The sequence below is a fragment of the Ochotona curzoniae genome, unplaced genomic scaffold (assembly GCF_017591425.1).
Source record: "Ochotona curzoniae isolate NIBS_2020 unplaced genomic scaffold, NIBS_Ocur_1.0 scaffold_3208, whole genome shotgun sequence".
Taxonomy (NCBI): domain Eukaryota; kingdom Metazoa; phylum Chordata; class Mammalia; order Lagomorpha; family Ochotonidae; genus Ochotona; species Ochotona curzoniae.
Window position 1 is genome coordinate 19,347,175 of NW_024467106.1, and position 18,801 is coordinate 19,365,975.

The 18,801-nt window shown below is 37.5% G+C and overlaps 1 protein-coding gene across 1 annotated transcript in view; it reads left to right on the forward strand.

Annotated features, from left to right (window-relative positions):
* The window catches only part of SVEP1 (sushi, von Willebrand factor type A, EGF and pentraxin domain containing 1), a 161,053-nt gene that overhangs the window by 90,055 nt on the left and 52,197 nt on the right, over positions 1 to 18,801 (forward strand). Inside the window, exons 15-23 of the mRNA XM_040963410.1 lie at positions 1,492 to 1,656; positions 2,825 to 3,058; positions 4,879 to 5,040; positions 6,987 to 7,148; positions 11,776 to 11,937; positions 12,342 to 12,433; positions 13,834 to 13,930; positions 16,148 to 16,261; positions 17,735 to 17,848. Coding sequence (XP_040819344.1) covers positions 1,492 to 1,656; positions 2,825 to 3,058; positions 4,879 to 5,040; positions 6,987 to 7,148; positions 11,776 to 11,937; positions 12,342 to 12,433; positions 13,834 to 13,930; positions 16,148 to 16,261; positions 17,735 to 17,848 — 1,302 coding nt within the window. The remainder of the gene's footprint in view (positions 1 to 1,491; positions 1,657 to 2,824; positions 3,059 to 4,878; positions 5,041 to 6,986; positions 7,149 to 11,775; positions 11,938 to 12,341; positions 12,434 to 13,833; positions 13,931 to 16,147; positions 16,262 to 17,734; positions 17,849 to 18,801) is intronic.

The following is an 18,801-nucleotide window of genomic DNA, read 5'->3' on the forward strand; positions in this document are numbered from 1 at the left end:
TATTTGCATATTATCTGCAAAGAAGTTGGAGGGCATGTGACAATATGTATCTCAAGAATAAAATATATTAATATGCTCAGATGCAGAAATTCCTCTTCAAAGAGTATTTCAAAGATAAAATGCCAATGTGTAAAAATGCACTATGCTTTATCATTTCAGATATGTACATTTTTAATACAGACATTTTTCAAATTTTGTGTGTCTTCTCATTGATACTTTTGATAAAATATGTACAAGGATGATCTAAAATTTCTAAGCTATCTAAAATATATTATACACAGAAATAACAATACACACAGAAATCCCATAAAATATCTTTGAGAAAGTTGAGTAGAGATTAACCAAAATATATATGAATAATTTCATTTTTTTAAACATGTGTTATTTTGTTTTTGTCATGTATTTATACATGAATATGGGTATATATGTTCATACAAAAACAAATTACCTAAAATATTAAGATATTTCCTCTAACCAGTAGAATTGTACACAATTCTTTTTTTTTTTTTTATTGTTGCTTACATTGTATTATGTAGTACAGTTTTATAGGCGCTGGGGATTCCCCCCACCCCTCCCATACCCCTTCCCCCATTGTGGATTCCTCCACCTTGTTGCATAACCATAGTTCAAGTTCAGTTGAGATTCATTGCTTGCAAACACATGCCTAGCATAAAGTTCAGCGTCTTATTGTCCAGATAAGTTCAGTGGCCTCTTGGGGAGACCTTCTATGGTCTGTTTGCTCATGGTTTTTTAACATAATTTCATAATACTTGTAGAAAATGTATGACTTAAAAGACAAAAACATTGATCCCAACTTAAAAGCCAAAAAATTTAGAAAGCAATATACTTCAGATAGCAAAGTCACATTTGTATAGTTGATTTTTAAAGCAAATGATTAAACAACAATATGCTAGAACAACTTGAATGTCATTTACTGGGGATTTATAATGAAACAAATGCTGAGCTACATGATTTACATAAATAGTCTCATTTAGTTAGCAGGAAATCCTAGAGGTGAGACTCATTGTCTCAATTTATAAATTAAGAAACTGAGGTTCAAAAAAAGAAAAGTGACCTGACAAGATTATATAACCATTTATCATATGCAGAGAAACCGTAATCTGAAGCTAAACAGTTACATCACAATAGTATCAAGGTGATTGGAGGAATCCCACATGGCACATAAACATCTTAAGTTCCTGACACCTTGGAAACCACCTTTGGCCTCCACCTTTAAAACACAATGTAGACATCTTGAATAACCTAAAACTGTACAGACAATAGCTTTTAATGGATTAAGCCATGAAGGGAAATAATTGGTTAGGATGCTGTATCTAAATAGCTTTTGTGCAAAAAATTGTAATACAAGATTGTAGACCAAAATGTAGATATGGTACATTATACTCAATTTACGGAATGGTCAAGTGCAATTTGAAGTGTTGATGAAGATGCAACTGTCTTGACCTTTTATTTTTCTGCCCCAACTGCTAGGACCTGGTGGTTGGGGTGCAGCCAACAGACTGAGTTACTCTTATAATGACTTCTTGGACACTGTACAAGAAACACCCACAAGTAATGACAAAGCAAGATCATCACGAATTAAAAGAAATGCCCCATCATCTGATCACAAAATTAAGTTTATTTTCAACATCACAGGTAAGGAGAAACTTTAAAAAAAAAATTTCTAAGTGAAATACTTGGTTGAAAACCCATTTCTCAAACCATCTCTAATAGGAAAGGGCCCTGGAGCTGAGGCCCTTTATTGGTTGAAAGAACACAACCAATAAGTTTTGTCAATTTTAAAAATTTATTGGATAAGGAGAGAGGGAGAAATGGGGGGTAGGGAAGAAGGGGGAGAGAGAGAAAAAGAGATATTGATTCCATCTGCTCCTTCATTTCCTAAATGCCTGCAACCAGAACCCAGGAACTCAATTCAGATCTCACAGTAGTGCTAGGGTCCAACTATTTGAGCCATCACCACTGCCTCTCGGGGTCTCCACTGGCAGGAGACTGGAAAGGGGAATCCAGAGCCAGTACTCACACCCAAGGATTGTGAAATGGGACACTGCTAAGTTAAACACCTCCTCACTTCTTGATTTTTAATGTCACAAATGTATTTTATAGCTCCCACAGCACCAAGAATCCAATTTGTTCTCATCTTGGCATGATGGATTAAGGCAGGCTTTTTTTTTTTTTTTATTGGAAAGGCGGATATACAGAGAGGAGAGACAGAGAGGAAGATATTCTGTCCGATGATTCACTCCCCAAGTGAGCGCAATGGCCGATGCTATGCTGATCCGAAGCCAGGAGCCTCTTCTGGGTCTCCCACACGGGTGCAGGGTCCCAAAGCTTTGGGCTGTCCTTAACTGCTTTCCCGGGCCACAGGCAGGGAGCTGGAAGGGAAGCGGGGCTGCCGGGATAGAACCGGCGCCCATATGGGATCCCGGGCGTGCAAGGCAAGGACCTTAACCACTTGCGCCACTGCGCCGGGCCCTAAGGCAGGCTTTTAAAAGAAAAGAATTCATAGCCATGTGATGCTATAAGGAAGAACATACCTCCCACACAAAGTGATAGTAAACCAAGCAACTGTGAAAAAATGATTTTAAAAAAGGATGTTATGAATATTATCCATGTACTCAGTGAATTTGAATAAACTTCCCCTGAAAGATTTTTCATATGTCATTTCTTTTTGGTAAAATGTAGCTACAGATGACTTTGTGACACATCAGGGGCGTGTGGGGGCGTGTGACTGAGTGTGTGTGTGTGTGTGTGTGTGTGTGTGTGTGTGTGTGTGCTGTTTTACTGTGTTTTGTTTTTATCTCAGCTAGTGTGCCATTACCGGATGAAAGAAATGATACCCTTGAATTGGAAAATCAGCAACGACTCATTAAAACACTGGAGACCATCACCAACCGGCTGAAAAGGACCCTCAATAAAGAACCTATGTACTCCTTCCAGCTTGCTTCTGAAATGCTTGTGGCAGAAAGCAATTCTTTAGAAACAGAAAAGGCTTTCTTGTTCTGTAGACCAGGCTCGGTGCTTCGAGGACGTATGTGTGGTAAGATTAACTGTATGTCACAAACAGGTCGTGTATGCTAGATTAAAATGATCTATTTCACAATTACGAAGGGACAAGGAAACAGACATTTCTGTTATTGTGTGATTGTTAACATAACTCTTTTGTCTCACGAGCCTACAGCCACTACAGATCAGGATTTTGAAAAAAAAAAAGCAAAACTATTGTGAGGAGCTTAACTACTGCTTCCATTTGGAGATCTTTAGACAGAATAGCCTTCGACAGTGGTTCCAAGAACTAATTTCCCTTCTGTGGGCCAGTGGAACACCCAGCATTTAATTCTGTGTTGCACTTCTCTGAGCTACCACAATCATTAACCACACTTTCCAAGTGAGGACCTTGGCATCAGAAATGCTAAGCACTTGCCCAATTTCTCTTACCCATTAAAACAGTGATTGGAGTAGCAAAGATTCCTACCCAACACCAAGTCTTAATTACTTAAAGATAAAAATTCACGTATATCAGCTTCAGCATTTTAAAGTGCACAACGCAATGTGTTGAGTGAATTCACAATGTTGTGTGAACATCATCTCTGTCTCCAAAATTGTGATCATTCCCAAAAGAGATCCTACGTTCAGGAAGCAGTCATTTCCCATTCACCCTCCCACAGCTCTTACATTGTTAACATCTGTTCTAGACTGGCACAATGGAATTAGTTCCTCAGGAACAGTCCCAACAGGGTTTCTTTAAAAAGTTGTCACTTGTAGAAGAGGCTTTCATCACCTACCTCTGAGCATGCAGCTGATCTCAGTGGCACATTCGTGTTCGTCTCCGACGGCCATCCAGGAAACAGTCTTCCCTGGTCCTTGTCATTGCTCCCAGATCCCAGTAGGGTTTCCCCAAGTGACAAAGTCTGCCCATCAAAAATACATTAAAACTGTCATTTGGCACATGCTCTTGTTTCCTTCCCACCTTGGGTGTAGCAGTAGGCATTGTCTTGACTTGTTTCTCATCTTTCAGTGTGATTATCAGAGCACCTGCACTAGCATCATGTAAAATGCATCACCACTCAGACCTCATCCCATGGCTAATATATCTCACAGGTTTGGGAGTGCAGTTCTGCAAATCTGCTTAAATTCCCCGAGTAATTATTACACATGTTAGTGTCAGCGTCACCTAAGCTTTCCATGCAAATGTCTTTCTTCTGTGTGCCTTTTTTAATGAATTCAATGTCTCATTTTTACTTTTGAATTTTTGAGGCATTCTAAATCTACCAAGCACATTAAGAGGCCAGATCTCTAGGGAAGCAAGTTTCTAGAACAGGCTAATCAGTGTCAGTCAGCTCAGACTGGCATTCAGTGGGCAACAGTTTTTGCAAGCAGACAAGGCTCCATTTCACACCCTGTGTTAGCCCCACCTCCTGTGCCTGTTTGAATGTCCAAGATACCACAGTGACAGCCAGCCAGTATATAGGGGGAGGTATTCAGAGAAGCAGCTAAGGAAATTTTTTTAAGACTGCAAAGCCTAAATATTCATTGTTTTATCCTTTTCTTCCAGAATTTTTTCCTTTGTTAACTGTAGTTTTCAGTGATGATTTGGTTTGTCTTAATTTTACTCCATACGTGCTTAATGCTACCATCACATATTCCTCAAGTTTGATGAACAGAATTTGAATTTTCCCAGAAAATGATTAAATCAACTATAGTGGTAGTTTACTTCATGAATAAAAGAAACCCAGAGTAACACATAAGCAGTGCTACCTGGAAGCGTGCTGTGTTAGGATCGTGTTGTGGGTAAAAGAATCACTCTGTTCCATGGCTGTCCCTAACCTCGCTCTGTGTTCCCTGTCATGTCATCTGCAGTCAATTGCCCTTTGGGGACCTATTATTCCCTGAAGCATACTGTCTGTGAAAGCTGCCAGAAGGGATCCTACCAAGATGAAGAAGGACAGCTTGAGTGCAAGCTTTGTCCCACTGGGACACATACTGAGTATCTCCATTCCAGAAGCATCTTGGAGTGTAAAGGTAGAATTTTACTTGATATTTGGACCGGAGGCTGCCTGAGTTTAAAGGCATAACATATATTTTACAGAGCAGGAGAGCCTTCAGAAATGAAGTCCCAAAGAAACAAAGAACCATGTGTATTTTTGCACGAAGCCTGATGATACCCGTGGATAGCCATGGAGAGATATGATTGGACAAAGGGGGTAGATCAGATGGTGATAAGTGGGAGGGAAGGGAGAATTGAGCATGGCCTGTTTGTGCTGATACTGCCCAATGTCCCTGCATTTTCAGAGGAAAGGATTTGACTTTCTGGTTAGTGTAGTCACATGAGGCAGAGGTCAGACAGACCTCATGCATCTGCAATTTCTTAATTTCCTTCTGGTAAAAACATTTCCATATAGCCAAGTACTTTTTGCAGCTGGTTGTTCTGAACCCAATCTCAGTCTGAACTCACCATGGCCAATAGGATGAATTGAAAGTAGAACAGAAGTAAACTTGATTTATTATTTCTTTTAATTATAAAGGATTGCCTTTATGTTTCTCTCACTTTTGAAAATTTCATTTGTCTTGTGGAAATATTTCTTGGTTCTGTCTAAATCAAACTCCAATCTACACTCACCGACTAACCTGAATTTTTTTCTGGAATCTCACATTAATTAGTGAAAAGACATTCCCTGATACTTAACAGCCAATGGATTCCTTCTTGTTAGACTAGTGTTTGGTGTGCTAAGACCAACTAATTGTACAGTTATTTGGAAATGCACAGGCACCTATTCTTACTAACAAAATATGCTCTCTTTTAAAAATATTTCTATGATGATTCTTAGAGAGAAACCTGGTAGAAATACTTGCTAAATGTTATCAAAGAGTAAAAATAAGGAATTTCAAAAACTGCTGCTCTTTACTAATATTACAAAAGCAGGTGTGGGTGCTTAATGAGAAACAGGCACTCCAGGGCAGAGCCAGATGATTGGAAATGCACTGAAAATATTAGCAATGCTGAAATAGGTGTCATTTACAGGACAAGAGCAGTCAATATCTTGGGAGTCAGGGCTTCTTGCCCTGGTCCTGCTCGACTACAAGCAAATGTTAGGAATTTTACAAAAACTGCATACATTTCTCTGTGCCCGAGCTGTCACTACTCTTATTTCTGTTGCTTTCTTTTTGACAAATTAAAGTACCTATTTTGTTGACTGTTCTTCATTAACAAATGTTTTTCCTATCTGCAAGTATAGGTCATGCTTAATTGGGCATCTCATAGTACATATTTTCAATATGTGCCAGGTCTCCCATGGGATAAATGGCCAGAATGTAACTCTTGAGTCTGAGAGTTGATAACTTTTTTTGGTATGCTTTGGTTGTGATTTAAAGTATTTTTTTTAATTTGAGTCTTGCACATTTTGTATTGCTTTTATTCTGATGTATCTCTGAGTTGCTATTAAAAAGGGGATCTCTACATAGAATAAAACCTCTTTTTTCCTTTTTAAAATTTTGATTAATAGATATGTGCTCCCTATCAGTCCTCAAAGAAATTATGCTTACAGGAGGAGGAAGTGGCAAAGCCATTCTTTTATTTGGAGCTGTGAAAGTGCTGTAAGTGGGTACAAGGCTTAGCACTGGATAGCACTTTGTTTTTTTCATCCAGGGGACCGTGTGGAAGTTGAGCACTTCCACATGGATAAGTTCCCCTGTTTACAGCTTGTTCTTTATGAAATCTATCATGATTAACTGACCACATTCTGAGTGTCCGATACTGTGATAAGTAGTTACAGAAGTTACTGGAAACAAGCCTAAACTTTAGTTGGAGGCAAATGCATGAGGCTCAGTGCTTTGTATATTGGTTTAACGGGATTTATTTATGCCTCTTGTTCCATGTCAAATTCAAATGCAAAAAGCCCTATTCTGCCCAGTTAATCTTGAGTAGCTTCATAACACTTTGACTAACTGTGCAACGTTTACCTTTTTAGCTCAGTGTAAACAAGGCACCTATTCGTCGAATGGGCTGGAGACTTGTGAATCATGTCCGCTGGGCACTTATCAACCAGAAATTGGTTCCCGGAGCTGCCTCTTATGTCCAGAAAGCACATCGACTGTGAAGAGAGGAGCTGTGGACATTTCTTCTTGTGGAGGTTATTAAACCAGTATACACTGATATTTTCTTACACCTGCTAGGTTCTATGTATGGAGAAGTAACTTCAGGATAATTATCGGCACACTGTAAACAAAGAATGCAAATCATTGTTCAAGGAGAGTTCCTGTTCAACCAGTCAACAGTGAAGTATAATTCCCAGTGGTATAAACACTGCCCTACTGTTATTAGGAGTACAAAATGAAGTGTGGGCTTGTTCTCAGGTGTCAAAGAATGAAAACAAACACAAGGCTTCGTGGAATGGTAGAAAAGCACCTAAACAAGGAACAGAGTTTCTTCACTTATGAGATCCTTTCTGGGGTCCCTGGAAATTCATTATATTATTCCATAAATGATAACCTTTCATTCCCCATGAGCTGGAGATTTCCACAAGTGATTTGTTATTCTAGCTGCACACATCATCTTCACATTTACAGCAGTATTGGTAAAGCATTGGAGCCGGTCTCCACTCTCAGAGATTCTGCTTCATTGTTTGTGGCAGGGATGGGGCATTCTGGGTTGTCTTTAGTTCCTCCAGGTGATTGCAAAATAGCAGTTTGAGATGTGCTAATGACTTCTCAATAGTGAGCATGGATGACACGTTAGAATAGATTGTAGGACTCCATGCCTAGTATTTTGATTCTGTAAGGTCTTGTGAGGGCTCTAAGAATTTATCTTTTTAACTAGTTTTCAGTTTCTGCTGATCCTACACATTGAGAACCATTGGCTTAATTGTAAATGCTTACATGAAGGTTGGAATTTTTATTCTTTATTATATTATATTATATTATTGTATCATTATAATATAATATGCAGTAATATAGTATATTACTTTTATTCTTTATTATATTAAATATGGCTTCCTGGAACACTGCTGCTGAAGATATAAGCGAAAACAAAAATTGATAGCAAAACTAGAATTGGCACTAAAGGCCAAAATACAACTGTAAACTCCAAGGGAATTGCATTAATTTTGCAAAGACAGCAGAACTGGCTTAAAAATTAAAAGATCATGGTCTACCCATATTACATTTCTGATGCCAAACCGAGCATATTTGGTTGAGATACGATTATAATTTAGCTGAGTATCCTCCCTGCTTTCTGTACTTTTATTTTTTTTATAAAAACTAAGATCTATGGCAATCCCAATATTAAAAAGGCATTCTCTTATTAAATGATATTAAGATTTGTACAAAATAACTGTATGGGGCTTTGCAGTATGGTGGTGGTGAGGAGTGTGGCCGGCACTGCATTGTGGGATGTGTTCCTCATTAGTTCAGTGTCCTAGGCGAGAAGATGGATGGTAGATTTTCAAATACCCCATCTGCTTAAGCTCACTCAGTGTAGCTGGACCACAGAAACTGAAAAGTCTATTGGACATAAGGAATTAGGTCGCCGGCATTAATCAACCTTATGTTCCACTGAGGAGTTAATAAAATAATTTTGTAAGCTTCAATAAAAATTTTTCTCCATACCCCTGCTTCCTGCAACCACAGAAGAAACTGGAATAGTTCCAGTGAAACAAGTTCATATTTTCAATTCTTGTCTTTTCGCTTTCTGAATAAGCCTTGAGGTTTGCCTAACATCAAATTATTGTAATTAAGCAGTTAAAATTTTCCAGAAAGCGTCTAAAGTTCTGGTAACCACCCCCATTTCTCCTAATATTCTTAAGCAGAATTTTAACCACATTCTCCTTGTCATGAGAACTGAGAATAACAAAACTCAGTATTCTCTCTCCTATCCTGCTAGATAAACACTACTTTACATTGAACTTAAGTACTTGTATGTATGAATTCCAAACTAACGCCAGTCATATTTTGTACTTATTTTCCATTGATTTATTTTATAGATGTTCTAGATAATTGATTGCATGTTTTACTGATAGATCACTTTCCTGTTTCTTTAGCATCGTGAACTTAAATTATTATTAATATAGCAACTGTATGTAAACATATTACTATGTTAGACATATGGCTATACATTTTCTTTTTTATCAATTCTTAAGCTATTAAGTATTTTTAAGTTTGTACGTATAAGGTCAATAATTTAAACTTTTATCTAAAAAGAATTATTTTTACCTGAAGACTAAGCCTCGAAATCATTTGTTGTTGCATGAACTTGTCCCACAGGAAGGAAAGGCTTTTGCTGGATCGGATGATGTTACTTCTGACGTGTGCCCTCCAGGATCAAGTTAATTCAGAATGAGAACCAATGACTTCTAACACTTGTGTTGTTTGTTTTGTATTCAATTAGGGTGCAGAACATGAAGTTTCGATCTACATAGTGAAATGCTTACTTGATTAACGTATCCATTATTTCACATTGTGTGTGTGTGTGTGTGTGTGTGAGAGAGAGAGAGAGAGAGAGAAAGAGAGAGAGAAAGAGAGAAAGAAAGAGAGAAAGAAAGAAAGAAAGAAAGAAAGAAAGAAAGAAAGAAAGAAAGAAAGAAAGAAAGAAAGAGAGAGAGAAAGAGAGAGAGAGAGAGAGAGAGAGAAAGAAAGAAAGAAAGAAAGAAAGAAAGAAAGAAAGAAAGAAAGAAAGAAAGAAAGAAAGAAAGAAGGAAGAAAAGGAAGAAAGAAGGAAAGAAAGAAAGAAGGAAAGAAATAAAGAAAGAAAGGAAGGAAGTGTTTGGCCAATGCACCTGAACTCTGTGGGCCTCTGGATGTTTTCAGTACACAACACTATTAACTGTAGTCAGGAAACACACTTTAAGGCAAACACCACTTCAACTCCAGAGTTGTTGCCGTTGATAGAAACAGTAAACACTACAAGTGGGAAGACATTTCCCTAGTCATTGCAAGTATTCTATTTTTAATTTGGTTTAAACATATTTGGATATGTAAATTTTCCCTTTTTTCACTTTAGTACTGTATTTATGTGTGTGTGCTTTGTACTGTATTACATACTAGATAGTAATATGTGCAAACATAGATGTATGTTTAAATATGTGTAGAGTTATTTGATTAATGCAAACATGATACTATATTATTTATGTTTGTAAATACATGTCATTATATTTTATGTTATTGCAATTATGCATATAAATACAGATGCCTCTTGATTTACTGGTGAGTTAAATCCTGATAAACCCACAGCTAGTTGAAAATATGGCATACCAGAGCATCAATTAGGACTGTCTTCGTGGAAGAACTAACTGGTTGACAGCTGCCATTCCCACTGCCAGCCTCCTAAGAGAGGCGGATATCCTTTCTGTTGCTAACCAGAAAACAGTCCAAATTCAAAATACAAAGCATGATTTCTGCTAAATGTTTATTGCTTTTGCCACATTGCAAAGTTAAAAACCCATTACATTGAACCTTTTTAAGTTGGGAACTGTAGCTAATACATTAAATATTAATTGGCCACTCCTGAGAAATAAATGCCGATGACTACTGTGTGTCTTTGGAATGTAATTTCAACTAATTTTCACATATAGATTTACTTGACCCTTCCTATGCCAAAAGCTAGAGATGTTATGACAACATATTAGCTATTTTAGGAGGCCAAGAAGCAATTTATTTTTAATATTGATATTTTATTCCTATTACATCTTAGTGTAATTTTTGTCTGCTCTGCCCTTTTGAAGGATATTTTTTCTTTCTCTTTGACGGCTCATGTTATGTTTGGGGCTATTTTTTTTAGATGTTTACTTTTTTTTTTTTTACAAACTTTACATAGTTAATTAGGGCACAAAGGTTCAAGGACTACAGGAAAGTGGGTAAGACTATTATTTCCACTTTTTTTTCCCTGTATCTGGGGTAAAGGAGGAGGAAAAGGGAGAAACCCCACTCATGGGGCTATTTTATTATTATTATTATTATTTTGCTTCTATTCTACCAAGCACATTGCTAAGAGAATTGAAAATCTGATTAAATGATAAAACTCAAATGAATATTCTTACGAAAAGTGTGCTTAGCACTAATGATAACTTAACCTACAAATAAAAGGACCATCTGGCACACGAATACAAATATGAATAATAAGCAATTAGGAGTGACAAAATGGATTAATGAACAAGTTCAGTTCTAAACCAAATAGCATTTAGTAAGGAAAAGCAGAGTTAGTTTTTATTTGCCACAAAGTTCAGAAGAAATACATTAATCATTATAAAGCTTTGTTATCAACTAGTAGCATTAAGACACTTGAAAAAAATCTGTCTCACAAAGGGAAAATGCAGAAATCCCGTTTCATTGCAGATTTTAGCATGCTTTGGATTTTCTAGGATCAAGTTAGCAATCGGTAAGGATATACTACAAATGCACTTTATATTCTACTTTTGAAACATCTTTGTGAGGAATTATTTATTGTAACATTACTTGTGTTCTGTCAGTGGAATGCAGTGTTGTTACTTAATGATCTGGGAAATGATAAGTAATATATTCGCAATATATTGAGTAGAAATGGCAGAATATAATATTATGCAGCCAATTCTAATTGTTATTCAGTTAAGACAGGAAGAAATCACAGCAAAGCATGTAACTGGATGCTGTGCTGGCACGGGTGTTAGATATGTGCTGGAGTTGATACTAGCAATTCAATAGCTTTCTTATGACCAAACGTCAAGGAAAGTTTTATAGATAGAAGATATACTGCTTTAAATGCACAAATGTGTTGTGTTTCCTTTCCAGTGCCTTGTCCAGTAGGAGAATTTTCCCGGACTGGATTAATGCCCTGTTATCCATGTCCTCATGATTATTACCAACCAGATCCTGGGAAATCATTCTGTCTGTCATGTCCCTTTTATGGAACTACAACTATTACTGGTGCTAAATCCATCACAGATTGTTCAAGTAAGACAAGATTCTTTCTTATTGAGTCCATGTTGGAGATGCATTTTTGCCTATGTATCTGTTGGCTTAAGTTCTGAATATTTCCATTTTCAGTAGCTTCTGGTGTCTGAATTTGTTAAGTGGTCCTTTTGAGGTCTTTGTTTCTTGGTTATGTTTGTTTGTTTGTTTGTTTTTATCATAGTGGCACAAAGAGTCTTGTTTTAGAAGCATTGCACTGGATACCTTTCAAGTTTCTTTCAAAGATCCTGAGAGATTTACCATCCATCATTCTGTTTTTAAATATATGACATTACCCACTTGGCCAACCAAAATCTTGATCATATTGTTGAGAAGGCATCTGCTTAATGGCAGCATCTAATACACATTGACATCTTTATCTAATGCGTTGCTGCTCATTTTGTTAGGTTTTAGTTCAACTTTTTCAGCGGCAGAAGAAAGTATTGTGCCCCTTGCTGCTCCTGGACGCGTTGAAAAGAAGTATGAAGTTAGCAGTCAGGCAAGTTGATGTTCTGAGTATGTAATTTTCATCAGCAGAATGGTTGCAAAACCATTTGTCATTTAGCAGATTGAAACTTAAAATAATTTAGCCTAATGTTTATTAATAAATGAATGCATTTGCTAGTAACTAGGAACTTTCTAAAAATACAACATTAGATAGTCTAAGTACCAAAAATGGGAGTTTTTCCCAGAAATATTAGGACAAGAATGTGCAAATGTGGGAACATTTGATTTACTAATTAACACTACAAACACAACTCATTATTTGAGTCAAAGCATTTTGTTTAGCCAGAGGCCTGTTCTGATTGACAAGGAGAGTTGCTCAACTTTCATGAAATTTAAATGTTTTAGACAGAAAAAAACGTCACTTTTTAGAATCAGATATGGCTTTTAAAAAATTAAGAACCATAAGCAAAACCACTTGTTTTTCACTTAGTTTTTTTTTTAAACACTAGCGATTAAGTGTGATTGTTTTGGTAGATTCAGCTATTAGTCAGCATCTACCTTACCCAATCCAATGAATTCCTTGGCTTCTGGTGTTCTTAAGGACAAAGAAGTTAGACTTTTTATTTCAACTTTCTGCAGCCTAGTCGAAGCATAATGATTTGTTTGGCTTTCCAAGTCAATTTAGAAGCAACTTAATGACTATAAAAACTTATAGGAATCTCAGACAGGAACACTGAAGCTTGGAGAGATAAGAACAAGCTGGCCAACCTATTTGAATAATAATGTACACACTTCATACCCAGAGATTCTAATTGTTTGGGGCCCTGGCAAATGGATCATTTTAAAACACATAAATTGGAATCTTATTTTTAGGATTTATTTACTGGTATTGGAAAGACAGATTTACAGAGACAAAGAGAGACAGAGAGGGAGATCTTTCATCTGCTGACACACTCCCCAAATGCCTGCAATGGCTGCAACTGAGCCGATCAAAAGCCAGAAGCCAGGAGTCCTGAACCCCTTGTTGTCTCCCACACAGGGTCAGGGTGCCAAGACTTTGGGCCATCCTTGACTGCTTTCCCAGGCCACGAGCAGGGAACTGAATGGAAAGTGGAGCAGCCAGTACACAAACCAGCACCCATATGGGATCCTGGTGCTGCTAGGGGAGGATTAGCCAATGGAGCCATAGTGCCAGGCCCCTAAATGCAGCTACTATTTAGAAACACAGCTTGGGTTTTCCAGAACATCACTCAAGAATCATAAATCATGTTTGTGTCCCTGTATATGTAGCAGGTAGCAGTGTTGTTCAGGCAGCAGTTTAGTTAACTTTACTGAACTATCCTTGGAACAGTAACCTGCTATGTGGGATTGCAGATTTCTTGCTCTAATCAGGACTGCTTTGAAATGAGTAGAATGCTGTGCTGCTAATGGATTTCTTCTCTGCCCCAATAGGTTTTCCATGAATGCTTCTTGAACCCCTGCCACAACAGCGGAACCTGCCAACAACTTGGGCAAGGTTATGTTTGCCTCTGTCCACCTGGATACACAGGTAACTAGAGGAATGCAAATTTTGATATACTTGACATATGAATTCATTATGACTTTCAGAATCAAACTTCATAATATTTAAGACATCACTTGGAAAGCATAGTAGATCACACCAGTGCACAACATTTTGGTTGAATACAATAAATTAAAGATTTAAATTTAATAAAAGAGTTTACATACACAGGTGAGGTGTATTTATTTAAAGAATGATCTTCTTTATAAAAAAACTCACATCATAACTCGTAATTTAAATTGAAATACAGTTCTAAGCACCATTTCCAAGGTTTTACTCTAACACAAATTCAATATAAGTAGAACATGGAATATATTTTCTATCATAAACATTTTCCATGAACTCTCAATTTCTCTTATTTGCTGTATACTCCTGGACGTCCTCAAGAATGCTATGATTTGTTGCATTCTTTCTTTCTTTCTGGAAATTGTGCTTAGAAAGGCAATGACTTAAGACTTGATGGGGCAGGAATTTGTGTTTTTTTTTTAAAGATTCATTTTTATTATTTTTTTTATTGGAAAGGTGGATATACAGAGAGGAGAGACAGAGAGGAAGATCTTCCGTCCCATGATTCACTCCCCAAGTGGGCGCAACGGCCAATGCTATGCCAGTCCAAAGCCAGGAGCCTCTTCCGGGTCTCCCACACAGGTGCAGGGTCCCAAAGCTTTGGGCCGTCCACGACTGCTTTCCCAGGCCACAGGCAGGGAGCCGGATGGGAAGTGGGGCTGACCGGGATTAGAACCGGCGCCCATATGGGATCCCAGGTGTGCAAGGCGAGGACCTTAACCACTGCGCCACTGCGCCAGGGCCTGGAATTGTGTTTTCTTACAGTTTGTTTCACATCCCAGTTGGGTACCCACCAGAAACATGATTCTTAAGGAAGAATGAATTATACCTTAGTATTGTAATTAATTTGAAGTAATTCTCTTCTTGTAGACAGCTTTTTTTGTGTTTTTTTAATTACGCAATAGTGTTAAAGTTTTTATTTAGAAAAATTGTATTTAAATAAAATAATTCACCACAAAATATGCAAAAGGAAACTTCAAACATAAAATATGATGAATATTCAGCAAAAAAACTGGCACTCGCTTATTATTGCTGGCCTGTGGAAATATTCACAAAAATGTTTCTCCTGACAGTCTATAAGATTTTATGGATCTGTGTCAGAATTCTACAAATGAATGGTAATTGCGATAGGGCATAATATAGAAATGTGGTTCTCAAGCATTAATGTGCATCAGAATCACCTAGAAGATTTTTTTTTAAACAAGATGTTATGATTTTATTTATTTGAAAGTTACAGAGAAAGGGAGAAAGAGATCTTCCATCTGCTGCTTCTCTCCTCAGTTAACTGTAACAGCCAGAGCTCGGTCAAGCTGAAGCCAGGAGCCAGGAGCTTCTTCCAGGTCTCTTATATGGGTGTCACAACCCATACCCTTGAGCCATTCTGCTGTTTCTTTTCCCACACCATTAGCAGGGAGATAGATGAAAGTGGAGCAACTGGAACATGAGCTGGTGACATATGGAATACCAGCATTGCAGGCAGTAGCTTTATACACTAAGCCACAGTGCTAGCTCCTGGAAAGGGTTTTAATACTGAGATTACTTGGCGTCAGCTCCAGAATCTCTCATTCAGCGGGTCTGATGTATGGGCTGAGGCTTTGCCTTTCCATTACAACCCTTGGTGGTGCTGATACTATTGATCCAAAACCCACACGTTAAAACCCCCAGGCCAGAGGAAGAATGTGGGTTTCCAGTAGAGTGAGGTAGCCTGTGCAGCCCCTAGGGAGGATGGAGTGTGAGAGACTTGGCAGTGCATGGAGATCTGGCAGGATTTAGCCCCACCTCCAGCCCTTAAGCAGGAAACCTTGGTAGCAAGGATATATGACTGAATTTTTCCACTTTGAAATTAACAGAATTCCTGGCTCTATTTTATATTCCTGTTTTTTTTTTTTCTTTCTCCTTTTCTGTGTCTAATTAGAATGTTTTGCTGGCCTTTGTGTTTTCTAAATATCACACATGTTCAGAAAGAGGTGATGTCTTTCCTATTGACTGGATCATAGCACTTAGCAAATGTTGTCCTTACCTTCAAAACTAACCCCCTTTAAACTTGGATCATTGAGATAATCACCTTGAAACCGTCATGGTTCTGTTTGTGTTGCTCTTTCTGTTTGATCATCCTTTGGTGTTTGGTTTGCATCTTAGGCTTAAAGTGTGAAACAGACATTGATGAGTGCAGCTCACTTCCCTGCCTCAACCATGGGATTTGTAAAGATGGAGTTGGGGGATTCGTTTGTGAGTGTCCATCAGGTTACAAAGGTAAGGGGAACAAGGGGGAACACTTTGCTTTCCAGTATGAACTTTACAATCATCTGAGCTCATCTCCAAAGTAAATTTAAAATGAGTTTCATGGATATGGGAACAGAACTACGTACTCATGTTGAAGTGGCATATTTCCTAATATTTATAGGAAGCTTTGTTTTCACTCTGATGTTTTGTAAGGAAATGTCAGTTTGGCAGTGTGAAAGCGCCTGAAGCTTATAAAACATGCCACATGTATTTTGGAATGAGTCACACATAGGCTCTGCTGTCAGCTGGGGAACTTAGCTACACACGCATCACCACCACGTAAGGTGGGGCCCGACAGGTGCATGTGCTGTCTGTCAGTCCACATCCAGTTGCTGGTTTCCTTTCCACAGTTCCTCTGCTCATTACTGTGTGCATATGGCTGTATGCTCACAAACAGTACGGTAACACTAGACTTCGTGACTCAAATTAATGTCACCTTGGGTTGAATGCTAGTAAAGAACTTGTACCAGGAATGGGCACAAATATTATTCAGCCAATTAGATGTAAGCTTTGAAGTACATATATATCTAAATATATGCACGCATGTATATGTATTTATTTATTTATTAGACATTGAATGTAGTATGCTATTTACTAGACTTTAAATGTATTATATGGATTTTCAGTGAAAATCAAAAATTATGTTGGTTGTATATTATATATTATATTTTACTGTTTATTATATATTATAGTTATATATAAACACAGATTTTATGTTAGATTTGCTAGTGATGAAAATAACCTCTTGGTGAAATTTTTAATACATTTTTATGTTAATTTTCAAAAATTATTATACGTGTGTTACTTAATTCCATGACTTGTAAGTTTAAGCATCTAACACTTATCACCCTGGGAAGTCTTTGTATCTCTATATTATAATTTGAAATTTTATCACTATGGGTTCATTTCTATGCCTGTCCTTAGTAACATTATAGATTTCTTTGGATTCAGTTTCTAGGTCTATAAAATAAAATATTTGAATTGTACCATGTGGTCTCAAAGTATGTTCTTGCAGAAAATGGGACAGCTACACATATATTTGGCTGTCTTCCCAATTTTCTGAATAACATAAGTTATTTTACTTGTTCAATTTATTTCCCAAATTATTTTTATGGCCTTTTTAATTCACTGAAAAAGAAATAAATTCAACAAAATATAATCAAGTAGAAAACAAACAATATAAGAAAAAAAATTAGACAAAATTTTTCCTATCTTCTTAACTAACAAATATGAGCAGCTAATTATAGTTGCAATTTTCTTATTAGAAAAAAACAGTTCGAAAAATAGAAGAAAGCATTTTCTTTTGGTGTATTTGGAAAAGATCCAAATTTTTCACAAGCTTGTTGACTGTGACTTTCAATGACTCTGTTCTTGAAGTTGAGCAAGTGGCTTGGAAGACCTGTCAGGTTTGCTCTTGCTCCCAGATTCTGTGATTCTCTGCAGGTGACCAATGTGAGGATGACATAAATGAGTGCAGCTCCAGTCCTTGTTTGAATAAAGGAACCTGTGTCGATGGCGTGGCTAGCTATCATTGCACATGTGTCCAAGGATACACAGGTGAGGCATTTCCATTCTTCCTCCATTGTCTTAAATTGCTGCATAGCATCACAAGCCAGCCACCTTACTAGCATAAATGTTATATTTGGATTCTGTTCTACGAGGAGAGAAAAGTCCTCATTTTTAGGAAATCCATGCTGAAATGTTTGGAGTTAAAGTCTGCTATTTATTTTCAAATAGTCCAGAAAAAAGTAGTGTGTGTGTGTATGTGTGTGTGTGTGTGTGTGTGCATGTGTATATTACATGAATGTGTGTGGATGTGTGTTGATGTGTGTGTGTTTGTGAGTTTGAAGACAAACTTTCAAGAAGGAACTGTAAACAAATCATGCAAATGATATTTACAAATGGGTGCAAAACCATATGGTTATAAAATGTATACCTCATTGGTAGAAAGGAAGTCCAGGAAAAAAATGCCCAAAGTAGAAATGCAAAGTAAAAATAAATATATACAATCGAATCTTTAAAAGGACATTTTGAGAAGAATCAATCATTTCATTTGAAATGCAGTGACGCATAGACCAAGATGCAAAAAGAGACGGAGATCCTACATCTGTTGGTTTGCTGTCGTTATGGAAACAGCCAAATCCAGAGGCTGTAACTCCAGCCAGGGCTCCCATGTGGGTGGCCTGGTGTCAACTGCTTGAGCCATCACCTGCTGCCTTCTGGGATATACATTAGCAGGATGCTGAACCAGGAGCAGAGGTGGGGCTCAAGGCCTGGCACTCATGTGTCCCAAGTGACATCAGTATCACTAGGCCAAATGCACTTTGGAAAAATCTTGCAGCTCAATTAGCTATCCATTACTAATGCTAGTTTCAGGAAGAAGTAAGATAAGAACAACTTATCAAAAATGCAGAATCCTAAAATGACTTACAGGCCTTCACTACAGGGAAGATGTCGAGCCAGTTTGGTAAGCAATGGGTCTACAGCCTCGATTTTACTACTTTGGAAAA